The sequence below is a fragment of the Hypomesus nipponensis genome, chromosome 8, assembly GCF_054491055.1.
Source record: "Hypomesus nipponensis isolate SF chromosome 8, ASM5449105v1, whole genome shotgun sequence".
Lineage (NCBI taxonomy): Eukaryota > Metazoa > Chordata > Actinopteri > Osmeriformes > Osmeridae > Hypomesus > Hypomesus nipponensis.
In genome coordinates, this window is record NC_140368.1 from 18,004,048 (window position 1) to 18,022,220 (window position 18,173).

General features: G+C 41.0%; 1 protein-coding gene across 2 annotated transcripts in view; it reads left to right on the forward strand.

Annotated features, from left to right (window-relative positions):
- mmp16a (matrix metallopeptidase 16a (membrane-inserted)) overlaps window positions 1-18,173 on the forward strand; it is a 203,394-nt gene that overhangs the window by 9,034 nt on the left and 176,187 nt on the right. Inside the window, exon 2 of one of the 2 annotated variants that reach the window (XM_084702673.1) lies at window positions 12,708-12,833. The exons of the other annotated variant lie outside the window; for it this stretch is intronic. Coding sequence (XP_084558799.1) covers window positions 12,708-12,833 — 126 coding nt within the window. The remainder of the gene's footprint in view (window positions 1-12,707; window positions 12,834-18,173) is intronic. 2 annotated transcript variants of the gene reach the window in all.

The following is an 18,173-nucleotide window of genomic DNA, read 5'->3' on the forward strand; positions in this document are numbered from 1 at the left end:
CGCGCTAGCTCCACAGTCTTTGAAAATCCAGGGCTAAATAAACTAAATTTAAAAAAATTAACTAAAATAAATTTTCGGACAAGGTTTTTTCGAACAGTTCTGAACGTTTATTTTCACTGATTCTTTTGTGTGTGATTTGTGAGACGCTTAACTTTGTATGTATTTTCAGTATTTAAACATAACTTTCTGGAGGGTATGGCCTTACCTCTACAGTACATTATACTAGCTCTACTACTAGTAGCTAGCGAAATCCTAACGTAAACAATGTGAATCTGAAACAGATAACCAGGCTAAATAGCCTAAATTTTAAACCTCAACGTAATAGCATGCTCCATCCAATTTCAGAAAATATGTTTATATATTTAAATCTATTATTGTAAAGAAATTCACCTTTGAAGTAGCTAATTTCCAGTTGAAATTCATGCGTTCAAGACGATTTTGAATCCCTGCAAACTCTTTTCTGAAATCCCAGGTTCAGAGATGCATTCAAATGGGCATGCGCAAAGTTGTTGCTCAGGAGCAGGTTTGCTTAGGAAAAATTGTAATATTCTGTGATGACTTGTCTTTGGAAATGAAACTTAAGAATCGCTTACCTTTTGGTCACATTTAACAATTTTGTATTACAAAATTATTGTAGCTCAAATTTGCATTGTGTGTCATACAGCTTTGGTGTGCTGGACAAAGAATGTTTGCTTAATCATGTTACACATCACACATTGATTGCTTTTGTACATGTAAAGAATGAAATACTTATATTTTAATATAGGTCTAAGACTAAGAATATAAGAATAATATTCCAAATTCAGTCTTTTATTTATTAAAGCTAACGGCAACTTAACCCATGGTACCAAAATTAATGTATCCAGCCGACCAAGGGACAACGTCACGGCAATGTTTCCATGGGACCTAAATAACAGTATCCAACTGACCAAGGTACGATGTCGCGGCAACGTTGTCCACGGGACCATAAAATAACGTAACCGGCCGACCAAGGTACAACATCGCGGCAACGTTGCCCACGGACCTAAAAATGACGTTACCAGCCAACCAAGGTACAACATCGCGGCAACGTTGCCCACGGACCTAAAAATGACGTTACTAGCCGACCAAGGTATAACGTCGCGGCCACGTTGCCCACAGGTCTAAAAATAACGTAACCAGCCGACCAAGGCACAACGTCGTGGCAACGTTGTCCATGGGACCAACTGGCAACATTCCCTTTAAAACGTTGCTACGACGTTGCCACAATGTTTCCAGAAGGTAACGTTGCGGGTTACCAACTGAGCACCTACTGGCAACGTTGCCGCAACGTCATGTGTTAGCTGGGTTGGCGTCTTCCTGGTTGTCATGGAGATGACGTTAGTAGGCCCGTTCTTTTGGCTGCTTAAAATTGTAATGTTTGGCTCGCTCCTTTTCATTCAGAAATGCCGAGCTCCCATAGAGTGAGAACTGACTCCCATGAAAGTAACAAAGTCAAAAATCTGAGGGGGTCTCTCATATCTAAGGTGTCTGCCGTATGTTGCATTGTAATTTTGATCTTAACAACGCTCATTATCCCTGTGCGCCGCGGTCTCTTACCATTAAAGACGTTAAATTAAATTATAGGCTACTACGGGACATAGTAGATGCAGATTTAAAATCAGAAAATATGGCAATAGCAACAGCTAGTTCTAGCCAGGCGACTAGCTCTACCGAGGCAGAGGACGTGAAGAAGAATTAATTAAGGTAAATATTGCTGGTCTGGTTCAAATGAGTTAGTTATATTTCATTTTTAAATTGAGAATGTCTACTTTGTTTTGCAAAACTGAAATGAAATATGGACTATTGCTATACTATATATCAATAATATGTTGCATGCATGCAAACTCCTCACCTAATGCCTAAACTTCAGGGGCTGGTTAAAATAACATGATATTGTTTAGAAGAGCACATATTCTACATTGATCTAGCCTCTTAATTTTGCTCTCAAAGTGCACTAGATTGATGCGTTTAACTTTACATTTTAAGAAATGTTCTTACGGGGGAGCATGCACCCGGACCCCCCTACAGGGTCGGGGGATTGCAGTATCGTTCTCACTTTTGTTACCTCAGTATTGCACTTCAGTAGGCTTATATATACTGAAGCTGCAAATAAAATAACAAATGGAGTTGGAATCATTTGCTGACAGCTTGGTCCCCCCCAGTTCAAATATTCCATCTGCGCCCCTGAGTAGAAGACACACACACCAAACTGGAGGCACACGTTAACCGAGTTTGCTAGTTGCTACTTAGTTAATACATCTTTGATGAACCCAAGTTTATGTAATATATATTAGAAACATTACAAGACGGGGCTCCAGTGTGTGTTAAAACAAGGCCAAAAGGGCCAGATTGTATCAGTTGAAAAAGACAATCACACCTGTGCAAGAAACCCTCCCCAACCCTTCCTCCCCCCACCTAAATTACCTTTCAGCTCTGTTGTACGTTTTAATGAAGTGCATTGAGGCAATCAGTGAGCAAATCTTCCCTTTTCATTCATAAAAAAACTTAATATTTTCCATCAATGTACAACACGTTTTAGCCAACATCAGTGCATTCATACGCTGTTACACACCATTTTAAAATGACTGTTCTGCTTGTGACGATTCGTATGTTAGCCTATACTTCTGTGCTTAAAGTTAGTATACTAGTTTGAGACCACCGTAGCCACGGGAATGAGAATGAATGCAATTAGAGGGGCGGCTGTGTCTACATACAATTTTTCTTGTTGTTTATTCATAATTTAAATATTAAGTTAGTTCCAACCAAGTAGGCCTACTTTAATTGTACAGGAGGCATTCCATGAGTGCTGATATTTGATTTGGCTGATATTCTTCATTGCAGTGCAAGCATTAACAGGCAAAAGCAGTGGCACCCCCAGAATTTTTTTATAGGAGAGGCCAGAATGGGCCACTGAAATCTTGGGGTGGCACTCCAATTCCCATAACTGAATTTCAGGGATTGTATTATGCTTTTGTAGTATATAAGTTAGTTGAAAACAGCAGTGGGCTGGGGAAGGGTGATAAGATCTGAGTGTGGAGATATGGATTTATATGCCGGATTGTTTTGATATACAGTACACAGACATCTTTTATGCAGGATACAGAGAGAATATAGTATAGAGGTTTAAACAATTGGAAAGTGTGAGAGGGTAAAGTGAGTGGAGAAAAAGAGAAGCAGAAAAGTGCAACACCCTCCCATTACCATTATCTCTAATTCACTCTCCTCAGTCTCATCTGTGTTATATGTCTGCAAACTGCTATAATATGGGCCTACACACAAGTTATTAAAGTCATTGGACTTGTGTGGGGAGGATTTGACAAGTGTGATGACTGTATTCCTCCACAGATACCATGGGCTTGGATATGGAGTTGGACCAGTTACTATTCACTTTGACTTGATGCCTGTGACCGGTCAAGAATGAATGACACCATACAATGGTGAAGGGCTATAACCCAGGGTTGATTGCAACTGGTGTTGGAAAACACATGTAGTAGGTCAGAATAGAGGAACTGGTTTGGTCCCTGGTTAGTCCCCAAAAGAAAAAGCTGAAAATATGAAATGGCATTGCATCAAGGCCCAATTGGAGCAGAAGTCATAGGATATTTACAATTGTATTAGGCCAAAAGATGTGTTTTAAAAGTCCAGGGGTGTAATTGGTTGGATATAAAAAGTGTAGCACAGACAAAGGAAATCTGATTTTCCTGGGAACCCTCACGTTGCTGCTCCGTGCTGTTTTTGGACTTTTTTGGAAGTTGAATTTGGACATGGAATATGACCAGAACTTTGAAGAAAAAAAAAGTATCCACAACAGTTCCTCTGTCAGTTGTGTGTCTATGTAAAATGCAAAGGTAGCCCTCATGACCTCAACTTGCTCACTATGATTGCCTCAATGCACTTCATTAAAACGTATAGCAGAGCTGAAAGCAGTAATTTAGGTGGGGGGAAGGAGGGAGGGTTGGGGCGTGGAGTGTTTCTTGCACAGGTATGATTGTCTTTTTCAACTGATACCATCTGACACTCTTGGCCTTGTTTGAACACACTGGAGCCCCCTCTTGTAATGTTTCTAATATATATAAAAGAAACTTGGGTTCATCAAAGACTTGTTAACTAAGTAGCAACGAGCAAACTCGGTCAACATGTGCCTCCAGTTTGATGTGTGTCTTCTACTAAGAATTTGCTGCTAATTTGTCAAGATTGTCGGCCTATAAGATCACAGGAAATTGTTTTAAAAAGCTAGTCGTTGCTGCCCTCTGGTGTTCGATAGTAATAACACCCCCAATCATTACACATCTCTTCCCCTCTCTCTCTCTTTCACTTGGGCCAGTATGCACAATACGGCCGATCAAACAAATGAGTAAATGGCTCGTTATACCATTTGTGTTTGATGGTTATTCCGTAATTCCAAAATGAAACAAAACAACGGAAACCAAAACTTTCCCCATAATCTGGTTCTGACATCCAAAATGCACAAAACGATATTACATTTACATTTACATTTATTCATTTAGCAGACGCTTTTATCCAAAGCGACTTCCAAGAGAGAGCAAAAGAGCATAGGTCACTGATCATAACAACGAGATAGTCCCAAACATTGCAAGCAGCCAAAACATGAAGCATACATTGTGAAAAAGCTAAACAAGTGCCATAAGGGAAGACCCATAAGAGCATGTAGTTATACAAGTTACAAATTAAAACAACATGAACCACAAAAGTGCAGGACTGTACCTGTAAAAGAACAATCAACAGTAAAATATTACACAGCAAGTACAAGACTTAACTTCGTTATATCTAACCTACAATAGCAACAAGTCACTCAATAAGAGTCATAGTGATCCTGGAGGAAACTAACAAGTCCAGCCAAGCATTCCTAAGTGCCGTTGTACTCCCGGAACAAGTGCGTCTTGAGCCTTTTCTTGAAGGTGGGGAGACAGTCAGTGTCCCTGATGGAGGTGGGGAGCTGGTTCCACCATTGGGGCGCCAGGCAGGAGAAGAGCTTGTGTTGGGACCGGGCAGTCTTGAGCGGTGGGACCACCAGGCGGTTGTCTGAAGAAGACCGTAGGTGACGGGTGGGGGTGTAAGGTTGCAGGAGAGACTTGATGTAGATGGGTGCAATCCCGTTCACTGCTCGGAAGGTCAGTACCAGGGTCTTGAATCTGATACGGGCGTTGATGGGTAGCCAGTGGAGGGAGATGAGGAGCGGGGTAACATGGGAGCGTCTGGGTAGATTGTAGACCAGGCGGGCCGCTGCATTCTGAATCCTCTGAAGAGGGCGGGTTGCACATGCTGGGAGACCAGCGAGCAGCGAGTTGCAGTAGTCCAACTTGGAGAGGACCAGTGCTTGGACTAGCAGCTGTGTGGAGTGCTCAGACAGGTATCTCCTGATCTTTCGGATGTTGTAGAGGGTGAATCTACAAGACCGGGAGACTGCGGCGATGTGGGCCGTGAAGGAGAGCTCGTCATCCATTGTAACCCCAAGGTTCCTGGCAGAGGATGAGGGGGTCACCGTCGCAGATCCCAGGGTGATTGACAGGTCGTGGGAGATGGAGGGTTTAGCCGGGATGATGAGAAGTTCTGTTTTGGCGAGGTTCAGCTGGAGGTGGTGCTCGGTCATCCAGGCGGAGATGTCTGCGAGGCAGGCCTCAATCCTAGCAGAGATCCCCGGATCGGTCGGGGGGAACGACAGGTACAGCTGGGTGTCGTCAGCGTAGCAGTGGTAGGAGAAGCCATGGGAGGTGATGATTGGTCCAAGTGAGGTGGTGTACAGAGAGAAGAGGAGGGGTCCAAGGACGGAGCCCTGTGGGACACCGGTGGAGAGCTGGCGGGGGTCTGACAGTTTGCCTCCCCAGGAGACCTGGTAGGATCTTCCCGAGAGGTAGGATGAGATCCACTGGAGTGCAGTGCCAGTGATGCCCATCTCTCCAAGTCTGTAGAGCAGGATCTGGTGGTTAACCGTGTCAAACGCTGCAGAAAGGTCCAGCAGAATGATGACGGATGACCTCGAAGCCGCTCTGGCAGACTGGAGGGCAGTGGTGACTGAAAGGAGGGCAGTCTCTGTGGAGTGGCCGGTCTTGAAGCCCGATTGGTTGGGGTCAAACAGGTTGTTCTGAGAGAGAAAGTTAGACAGTTGGTTAGATACAGCACGTTCAATTGTTTTAGAAAAGAAGGGTAGCAGTGATACTGGTCTGTAGTTCTGGAGGACGGCAGGGTTAAGGGAGGGTTTTTTGAGTAGAGGAACAACTCTGGCCTGTTTGAAGGCAGAGGGGAAGGTGCCAGAGGTAAGAGAGGAGTTTACGACATGGAGCAGAAAAGTTATGATAGAGGGGGAGATGGTTTGAATGAGAGGGGAGGGGACAGGATCAAGGGGGCAGGAGGTGGGGCGATGAGAGAAAATAAGGTCAGAGAGCTCTGACTCGGACAAGGGAGAGAAAGAGTTTAGACATTTAGTAGGGTCAGTCGTGAAAGGTGAGGGGGTAGGAAAGGTGGGTTTAGGGAACCGACTGCTAATGTTGGAGACTTTTTCCTCAAAGAAGGAGGAGAAGTCGTCTGCTGTCAGGGTGGAGGGGGGGTGGGGAGGTGGGTTAAGAAGGGAGGAGAAGGTAGAGAAAAGTTTGTGGGGGTTAGAAGCAGAGTTAATTTTGTTAAGAAAGTAGAGGGTTTTAGCACCAGTTATGTGAGAAGAGAAGGATTTAAGGAGGGAGTGATACTTATCAAGGTCCAGACCGTCTTTGGACTTGCGCCATCTCCTCTCAGCTGCTCGAAGGGTGGACCGCTTTTCACGAATAACATCCGTAAGCCACGGGCAGGAGGGAGAAGATCGTGCAGGCCTGGTTGACAGGGGACAGAGAGAGTCAAGTGATGCAGTTAACGTGGTTAACAGGGTGTCGGTGGCAGTGTTAGTGGGGTGGGACGAGAACTCGTCAATGGGAGGGATGGAGGATGTTACAACAGAGGAGAAATGGGAGGGGGATAGGGAGCGGAGGTTGCGCCGGAAAGTTACGAGGGGAGGGGAGGTAGGAGGAGTTGGAGGGAGAGAGACAGAGAATTTGATAAAGTAGTGATCAGATATGTGCAGTGGGGTTACAGAGGTTAAGTCAGTGATACAGTTACGTGTCAGGATGAGGTCTAGCTGTTTGCCTGCCTTGTGGGTCGCCGGTGTGCTCAGCAGCGTCAAATCAAAGGCAGTCAGGAGGGACAAGAAGTCAACAGCCTGCGTTCCTTGGAGGTGGATGTTGAAGTCCCCAAGGACTATCAGGGGGGTTCCATCATCCGGGAGGACGCTGAGGAGCATGTCCAGCTCGTCCACAAAGTCAGCTAGCGGTCCTGGTGGGCGATAAAGAACAATTAAGCATGCTTTGATAGGATTAGTTATCATCACATAATGGTGTTCAAATGATTTATATATTACAAGGCTATTTTGCATTTTTTGCAGATACCAGCATAAAGGATATGGAATAATTAAACAAACGAGTAAATGGCTCGTTATACCGTTTGGGTTATATGGTTATTCTGTAATTCCAAAATGAAACAAAACAACGGAATCCACGCATTTCCTCATCATCTGGTTCTGACATCCGAAATGGACAAATCGATATTACGGTCTTATTTTTCATGTTTTGCAGATATTAGCATAAAGAATATGGAATAATCAAAACAACGATTAATGGCTCGTTATACCATTTGTGTTATATGGTTATTTCATTATATATATTTTTTTTTAAACGAAACAACCAAAACAAGCCGTAATACTTAAATGTGTGTTTGAGTTACTAAAATGACAAAACGCTATTACGGCCCTATTTTGCGTTTGTCAACACGGGTTGCAAAATAGAAAAAACAATGGCCACAAGGTACACGGACCTAACTGGCACCATGGGGGATATGTAGGTTTGGACCAAAATGAAAGTTTTTGAACATACCTCGCCCAGTAGTAGGCTATAATTGGATATTAGGGAGAGAGAGTCCAGCATTAACTTTACACCTCTGGATAATTTACTTACTTATTCTAGATGTATTTCAACACCATAAAAAGGTAGATATACCCTGATCAAGTGTTTTAAAGAAGTGCTTAGGTAAGAATAAGGGGAGACATAGGAACCAAAACAAGAACTTGGGTAGGATATTCATTTTAACTGTGTTGATCCTACCTATAAGTGACAATGGTAAGCCCCTCCATCTTTGAAAGTCAGACTTAAAAAGGACAGTAAAGGGGAGACATTGGCAGAAAAAAGGGAGTAAGTAAGTAAGTAAGACTTTATTTATATAGCACATTTCATACAGGAATTGCAGCTCAAGGTGCTTTACATAAAATCAACAAAAACAATAGGGGGGGATAGCTTTCTGGTTACATTTACTCCTACTTAAAACCTGAGGGGCTCAATTTGAAGGGGATATCAGACTGACTCAATTGGGATGCCAGGGCATTAACAATCGTTGTGGGTTTTTATAATCCACAAGAAAAGAAGGGTGTCTTTGTGAAGGTTAATTCATTCATTGGTCAGTTACTCCAGCTGGGCGTTGTCCTGATATTCACATACGTGTGAAATGGCCGGTAACTTTGGGTTCAGTGCTTAAAATGTTCATGCATTGCTTATACTTCAAAATATAACAACAAATGGTTTTGTTAGTACGATACAATTATTTGGATATCAAGATTGACTGACTTAACTCTACCTCAGGGGTGTCCAACTCCGGTCCTCGAGGGCCGCTATCCTGCATGTTTTAGATGTTTCCCTGATCCAGCACACCTGATTCGAATGAATGGTCGTTATAACAACCCATTTAATTGAATCAGGTGTGTTGGAGCAGGAAAACATCTAAAACATGCAGGATAGCGGCCCTCGAGGACCGGAGTTGGACACCCCTGCCTACCTGAAGTTAAGTTAAGATCAAACCTCAATTAAAACAACATTCTAAACAATGAGAAAAGCACACCTTATAACACATCAACTACTGTTATTGAAATAGTGTCCATGAGTCATGTAGTCCTTGGGGAATGTTTATAAATCCATGAAAAGCTAGTTTTCCTCAGACTCCTTTGTCTACTGGAGCACTGAATGATGTAGGGCCACGTGGTCTGCCTTCTGACCCCATTGGGCACAAAGCTTTGAAGCTTTTCCTGGAAGGGCTCAAAAACCCTTTCTCTTGTCGGGGGTAGGAGAAAGGTGTGAATGGTACAGTGGTTTGTCTGTTGGCTGTACTACACAGCTATACCTACTAAAATAAACCATCCACCAAAATGGTATTCTTCTTAGTTAATAACCCGGAATTTCATCAGTAAAATTTGTCTTACATTTTCTGTATCGGTCTGACAAAAATAATGTGTGTTTTTGGCTCGCTACATCCACATCGTTCTGGCTTGCGAGAGCTAGGTTAGTGCAACTCGAAAGAAAGCTGTTTTGGTCACTTTATTAATCTGGGAGTTGAAATTCAAATCTGAGTCCAGGATTACACCAAGACTTGTCACCTCTGGTTTAAGCCAGGTGGCTTAAATGTTAAACTTCCTAGATTCTTAGTAAGCATCTCTCTTTTGGATTTGGGGCCACATAGTAGGACTTCAGTTTTGTCTTCATTTAATTTTAGAAAGTTATCATTCATCCATTTGTTTATTGCCAACAGGCAGCTGGTAATGGAATTGATGGCCGTTGCATCGTTGGGTTCAGTGGATATTTATAGTTGTGTGTCGTCCGCATAGCTATGGAAATTCATGTTATGTTCTCTGATTATGTCACCGAGTGGTAACATATAAAGAGAGAAAAGTAATGGACTTAGGCAGCTTCCTTGAGCAACCCCGTAGCAGTTCTCATGTTTCTTAGACCTATGGTCTCCTAAACTAACATAAAACTTCCTTCCTGTGATATATGATTTCATCCAGTTCAATACACTGTCCGTGAACCCAATAAGCTTTTTCAGTCTATTGATTAGGATGTTGTGATCAATGGTATCAAATGCTGCACTGAGATCTAAAAGGATAAGGATAGAGACTTTATTTGCATCAGAGTTTAGTCTGAAAACTAATTATTTTGGTGAGAGCAGTTTCAGTACTGTGATATTTCCTGAAACCTGGATTGATTGATGCGGCTGCCATTTTACGTTTTATAAAAAGTTTTACTCTGCTAGCAATTTTATTGTGACTGTCAAGCTCGTGGGAGCATCTCAACTTCCGGGTCACAACACAAGAATCTACGTAAAATTGAGAAAAAAGATTTCCGTAAAAAGGTGTTGTATTATGCAAATTATTTTTGACACACACTTTTTTTTACGGATGGAAATCTTTTTCTGCTCCTGCAAATCGTTTTCTGCTCCTGCTAATCGTTTTCTGCTCCTGCTAATCTTATTCTGCTCCTGCAAATCTTTTGCCGTGTCAAAATCGGGTCAAAAAGGTGTCCTATCAGCACATTGCTTGTTGAGTAGCCAATCAGAATGCTGATCACCGACCATCCAATAAGGGGGCGCTAAGTTCTCTGGAGTCATTCAACATGGAGAAGCCTAAGTCGAATGCATCAGTGACACAGGTGGGTTAATTACAGGTTAATTACATCATGGAACATGCCAATAAGTTTTATAGTTAGCTACATACATGTAAGACACCTTTTCATGCATTCCAGAGTTTAAGTTCCATATGTGGATTATGTGGTCGCTGCTAATGTCAACACTTATCCTACTAATATAGTAAGAAAAAGGTAGGCTAGCTGAAGGTTGACTAGGTTCAGTTTCCAATCGGAATAGCTATAAGTGGTCACTTATACACAAGCTTATACACACCTATGACACACAAGTTAGAAAATAATAACGTGGGCTACTTCATGCGATCATTAAACAAACTATCCTAGTGGAGCTTGTGGGCTCAAAAGCGTAGCTTTTTTGAGCTTGGATTAGATTTGGATTTATGTGTTTGTCTGATATATGGCGGCCTTTCAAATATTTTTGTTGCAATTGACTTGACTCGTCACCTTACGGCGAAATTCGCAGTTTTTTTGGGGGGAGGGGCGTCCTCCATTTAGCCTAATCTGCGAACGCAAGCTGTCATGAATATATTTTTCAAGCTTGTTGTTTGGCTAACCAATGTCAACATGACACGCACGCTTTTTATTTCGAGTCATCGGGTCTGTAACTCCCAGAGCCCCAGACATGACATCCAAAATTCGTGGCCACAAAATGCTATTTTGGGGACAACGACGTAGCGAACTATAGAGGGTTTTCACGGACGTCACATTCTGGGCAATAACCCGGATGCGCGGCCATCTTGGAGGCACTCGATGTAAACAACTCAACGGAGTACAACGAAAATAACGTAAATTCTACACTCTTTGGTACAACTGTAGCCATGTCTAAACGACCGAAAAGGTCACCAAAACGTGTCCAAGATCCAAAGGCATACAGGGAAGGCCTTGGAACGCAAGAAAACCGTCAATATGTTGAGAAAATTGGATTTATTGGCGGTGCAGATTCCTACCAGTTAACTCCCTCTTCTTGGATCTGTGACGACCCTGTGATTCTGCCTTCAGTCGGACATCCAGATATTGTGAACTACCTGGTTTTCTCGCCGAGCCCATATACAGCGGAAGACCTTAAAGCTTACAAAGGTTTGGAGGCCTACAATCAGATGGTGTGTGGATGGGTGAGGGAGATGCAGTACCAAGTCCTCAACAACCGTTGTGTTGTGAAGGCGAAAGTAAGTAATGCAATAGCGTCTTAAATCAACCTAACCATAACTGTATGATATCATTGCAATACTCAAGGTGTAGCCAAGTGACACTCAATCGTGTTTTTCTTTTCATTTCAAAGACCCCCAGATTGCTATGTACACTGTACACTATCTGAGTTAGTTTCATAAGATAAGATAAGCCTACATGTTATTATCTTGGACACGATTTGGTGACCCTTTCGGTCATTTAGACATGGCTACAGTTGTACCAAAGAGTGAAGAATTTACGTTATTTTCGTTGTACTCCGTTGAGTTGTTTACATCAAGTGCCTCCAAGATGGCCGCGCATCCGGGTTACTGCCCAGAATGTGACGTCCGTGAAAACCCTCTATATTGCAGGCAGTTCTGCTATACCTGTGTGGGGCACATATAGGCTACCCAGAGCAAGCTGAAGGTGCAGTCATGGACAGAGATGATTTTATTTTATGCTGGTGAATGACCTCGGTAAAGTTGGTTTGAAGTTTGATATTCAACAGATATTCGGACGCCCAGTATTGTGTTATTTTAACCGGTGTTAGTACCGCTACGACCGGCCGCTTAGCCAATGCTTTCGTCTGCCTAAACAACGCTTATGTTTAGGGACTATCAACAAATTACACGTTTCAAAAGTCAATAGCTTCTCAACAACATGAACTAGGAGCGTCAAAATAATGTTAAACTGTTGAAGACGTATCCATTTATGCTGCAAAGCCTTTATTTTTGTTCATTTTCATCTCAAGTTATTAAAAATGTATTATTTATTCAAAATAAACCTTCAAACTTAAATAGATGTTTGGTCATGTCCCGGACCCCCGTCTCCTTTTTTATTCCTGATGAGTTTGCACCCCTTAATTTTACTGTAAATGTAGCGAAACACTGGTGGTGGCAATGCATACAGAGAGCTTTTAAGAGTTTATAATTTGCGGAGGATGTAGGCTAGGCTATTATACAGAAATTGTTCATAGTATAATTATGGTATGTATTTTCTTTACAACTTTGTCAGGTGGGAAGTCATCTTCTCAACCGACTGCAGTCGAGATTGGAGCAGGCCTCTCAACGACAGCCCATGGATCTGGACTATTTGGAGTTCATTTGTTCAAGTGAAATGACTCTGATAACCTCACCTGAGGTAGATTTCATGGTCTTTGTTCCATGTGGCTTGATAATACCATAGCATTGCAGATATATACACTTGAAACTAACCCACTTTCAGACAATCAAGGATTAGCGTCTTTTTTTTTTTGCTGAATTGTGCCACCCCCTACACTGATCACTTATAACAAGGGCCATCTGGCTTTTGAATGAACAGTGATATGGACATTGATACACTGTCAGTACTTCTCACTAGTCACTTTTCACACTGTCACTTTCAGTCACTTGTTGCTCTGTCAGCTACTGTTTGCATCAGCAATTTTGCACTAATTGTAGGTAACACTTGTCTTGGGTTAGCTTAGGTTGTGTATTAGATTTATATTGTATGTATATTAGAGGTCTAGTATACCGTTTTGTATATTATTTTGTATATAAGCTTTATTTTATATTTTGGCTTATCATAGGTGTAATCTACATTCTGAGTACTCATGTTATGTTATGCAAGGTTGCCTTGTCCTAAGAATTTCAGTGCCCAGTCTGACCCTGTGTTGTTCTGTGCATCTGACAATAAAAGACTTGAACAACAGTAGACAAAAACATTTGGTCAATCACTGAAATAACAGTACTAATCACTATACTATATACTACACGATACTAATCCTTTTAAGATGGTGGTATATTAATCACTAGTCTCATTTTAAACATTGCAGTCTAGGCTGTACATTTAATGGGCAACTCTTACTTGATAGATTAAGGTTAGTATTATGTGAAATTGTTTGCAATATCCATGCTGCATAACCAGTATGTAAGAGGAGAAACGTATTACTCACACAAACACACACTCTGAGCACAAGAGCAATGTGAAGGTTATGAATTCTTTCCATCCTGAACAGGTACAGTAATCTGCAAAAAGTGTGTACTTCATGGACAAGTAACACTGCGCCCTGACAGTGACAGTGTGTCTACCAACTCAGATACTATTGTACAAAACATTAGGCTCACAACACAGCATCACATGGAAATCTTTACCTGTTGGTGTTCTAGGATATTTTTTACATAATGAATTTCATTACGCTTCTTTGGGGAGACCTCTAGGTACCCTGTTAGCGCGTTAGCCATCAATACATTAGTTTTCCAACATGAAATGCACAGTTTTACAGGTTTGTGTGTACAATTTAATGTTTATACTCAGTACATTCTTGAAAGCAAATTTAGATTATGAAATTAGGCTGCATCTTTGACTGTGGGTAACATTGAGAATGATTTTTGACAATCTTACAAACTTTGTTAGTGTGAGGAAGATCTCGAAGCGTTTAGTCAACCTTTGTGTGTCCATATCTGCTGTGGTCGGTGATCAGCATTCTGATTAGCTACTCAACAAACAACGTGCTGATAGGACACCTTTTTGACCCGATTTTGACAATGCAAAAGATTAGCAGGGGCAGAAAATGGTTAGCAGGAGCAGAACAAGATTAGCAGATTAGCAAGATAATTGTTTTCTGCTCCTGTTAATCGTTTTCTGCTCCTACTAATCGTTTTCTGCTCCTACTAATCGTTTTCTGCTCCTGCAAATAATTTTTGACCCTAATTTGACGACATAACATTTGCGCTTCGTCTCTAACTATCAAAGGTAGAGCTAAACTCTTTCTGATCAAAAGTGATCACAACCACTTGTCACTGTGTAAAGCAATTTGCCTTTATTGTGTATAGTTGATCAAGTTATCTTCTGTTCCGTCGTTTGAAGCATACATTTTAGCTCCGGCATTCGTCTCCCATTATTGATCCCTTCACGTTAATTATCGGAGGGCGTGTGTTATCAGCAAACGTTCGCGTTGTCGTGTTAACCCATTATTAAACTGAGCATATGGATTTTCATTCCATTATTAAACTTAATTTTAATTGTTTAACAGAATGGCCGATGTTCGACACTGTCATATTATATGATTTGTCCTTGGCTGAAAATTGAAGATGCTATAGCTAAGCTAGCGTATGTAATAAAAGTGTAGAAGAAGAGCAACGGAAAATTGTAAATGTGTATGTATACATACTGTATACGGTGGGCAGCATTATAAAAAATTATATAAAAGAAAATGTATGTAAACTAGAAAGTGCATTTCCTGTAGAAAATGTGTTGGAATTCTGAAAGCTAAAATTAGTTTTAAAAAATTGCTGAAAATACAGAAATGAGAAAATTGTGAGTCAAACAAAACATGCAGTGTGGAAGCTGAACTGCATCATCTAACAATGCTAAGAGCTGAAATACAACGCGGGAGAAGCTGAAAGCTGAACTGTTAAACTGTAGTAGTAGAAGAAGTGGAATATTCATTTTAGTAGCTGAAATTGTAGAAACAGAAATACTACTCTACCGGCAGTTTCAAAAATGTGTTCCTTCTGTTTCTCTGACAAATTTGTCACCAGATTTGCATTGGTCTCTATGGGGCGAGAGTTGGACTTTGTCTTGCTTTCGTGGGGCTCTGACAAAATGCGTAAGTCGTTTGGATTCCACAGACAACTGTCTACGCAACACAAAATTAGCTATCTATTGATCCAAAAATGAAGCATGAAGAGTGAAAATTGTTGCAATGCTGGCAAACTAGAAATACTTTTTGAAACAGATTTCGAAGCTCTAAGCGTTTCAGTCAGCACTCTAGGCTCTCCACATACACACCCCTGTAAATTTCAGAAACGATTTGAAAAATTCATGGAACATAATCAGTGATATTGAAAAATGTTTAATAGATATCAAAAAGCTGAATACAAAAATATATTATTTAGGGTCATGTCAACATTTTAAAGTTTAAATGGTGGCTGTAGCTAAAATATTGAGGAAGAAGAAGGATTTGAAATTTTAAGAAGTTTAAGAGGATTGAGAGGATTTGAAAAAAAAACTCAATAGGAAAACCATGTAAAAAATATTATGAATATTTATATTAATTCAAACATAAGCGGTAGAAAGCTGAAAAGTCATAGCAGTCATAGCCTGAAACTGCAGATTTTTTTGATATTTGAATAGTTTTAATAGCTGAAGATTTGCAGGCACTGAAGGGTGTCACGGAAGAAATAGAAGAAGTTGAATAAAGATTCAAAGAACAATACTTGGAATGCAGAAGCAGCATTCCTACAATAAAACCCGATTGTGCTTCCCCCCCCCCCCCCTGCCCAATAAGAATCGATAAGGAATCACATTGATAAGCAGAAATTGATAAGGAATCGGAATTGTTCAAATTTTATCTCATCTCTAATCCTCACAAAAACCATCAAAATTATGATTTTCAAAACGGTTTGATCGGTACGGCCAATCAAAATCTGCGGCAAAGCAGGAAGTTGGGTCGTATCTCAGCAAATCTTTGATGAATTCAAAGCTGCATTTACTCAGAACCCTGTTCTGAAGATGTCAAAAATGTTTTTCATTCATTTTACCTGCTTTACCGGCTTGGCCACCTCATTGCTGCTTGCAGCTATATTTTTATTAAGGGTTTTCCAGAGCTCTTTACCATCTTGCTTTACAGCATTTATTCTTTGCATGTCATTCTTTTTTCATTGATCTATTCAGTTTTGTAGCCTGATTTCTCAGTTGACAGTACTTGAATCTGTCCTCCACTAATCCAGACTTTACTACTGTAGATTTGGCTTCATCTCTTTCCTTCATGAGGCTCATTCAGCCATGGAGCTGGTCTCACTTTTACAATACACTTTCTCATAGGGGCATGCCTGTCAACAATCTTCATAAAGCTTTCCATAAAAATATTTAAGGAGGTCTCTGGCTCCTCAGCAGTATACACATCAGTCCAGTCAATATCACCAACATCTGGCAAAAAACTTTCAGGAATTCATTTCTTAAACATCCTTTTATGTACTATATAGGGGTTATGTGGAGCGCTCAGCGTTCGAACCGGAAAACAGATGTAATCGTTTCCGCTTCTCACTTCCGTACACATCTGCAGCGCTAGGTGATCCAAATAACTCATATTGACTGGGAAGTTCAAGGATTTTATAAGTTGTATTACTCTCTACATTAGGCTAAGTGTGAGAAGAATAAAGTGATGAGTTCATGTAACGTTATAATAGCCTAACGTTAGACCGTTTCCCAAGAGGTAGCACTAACGCTAGCTCTACACATTACAACGTTACAGTAGGCTACATAGCTACACAAATAGTGCTAAGTTATAAATGAAATATATGAATTCAGCAAATTATTTTAAGAAGCTCATTTTAATTTAGTGTCATATCCATATCATTATTCTGGTTTCTATGGCTAGGACCTACCGTTCCTAGAAGGAATTACGTTTACTAGCCTACTACTAGACCAAAAACATGTTAAAGTTAGCAGGTGTATAAGATTGCGCTACCGACAAAATTGACCTGTAAATAAATACTGTTACTGGTAGTTGTTGCAGTTGATTGCCAAACACTGCGTTCTTTGAGTCCACTTGGACTTCGTTGTCATATTGTGTCTCTTTCTGTGTAACTGTTATAACTCGCTAGTAACTTTGTTACTATTAGTCCAGGCAAAGTAGCGTTTTACAACAGACTAATTGTAAAATATTCCTTTGCATAGCTTAGATCATTTCTATGTGTCCAGAACAACATACTAAATGTCCTCAGAAATCCTACTTGAGGAAATATGGCTCAAGACGCACTTGTTCCGGGAGTACTTAGGAATGGTTTGCTGGACCCAGTGCTAGTTTCCTCAAGGATCACAATGGCTCTTGCTTAGAGCCTTGTTGCTCTTGTTGGTTAGTGGTAACTGATTTAAATTGTTGTACTCGCTGTGAAATATTTTATTTTACTGTTACTTGCTTTTCCACAGTACACTTGCACTTATAGCGATTCATGTTGCTTAATTGTAACTTGTTTAACTACATGCTCTTATGGTTCTTCCCTTTGGCACTTGTTTTGGCTGTTCACAATGTGTGCTTCATGTTTTGGCTACCCGCAATGTTTTGGGGCTATCTTGTTGTTATTATCAGTGACCTATGCACTTTGTAAAGCTCTCTCTCGGAAGTCGCTTTGGATAAAAGCGTCTGCTAAATGTAAATGTGTTAAATTCTCATCAATCCGAGCAGGGGTGCAACTACCCAGTGTCAGAGGGGTATGCAGCAACAATTTTGGCGCCCCCCCACCCCCCAAAAAAATAAATAAGTGTGCCGGACATCCTCATGTATAGGCTTTAAAGTGGCAATTGACTGTTTTTTGGGGGGTATTTCACACTGTTCCTTAAGGTCTCCAAATAGGGTATGTAACATTGGTTGGGTTGAAAATGGCCCGGGTGCTGTTCTATGCCCACTGACAGATCCTCTGAAATGTTCCCGGGAAAAAACACTAGCTTTTCTCCTTTTATGGTATTTAGATGATTAATATTAGATGAGCTGCGCGC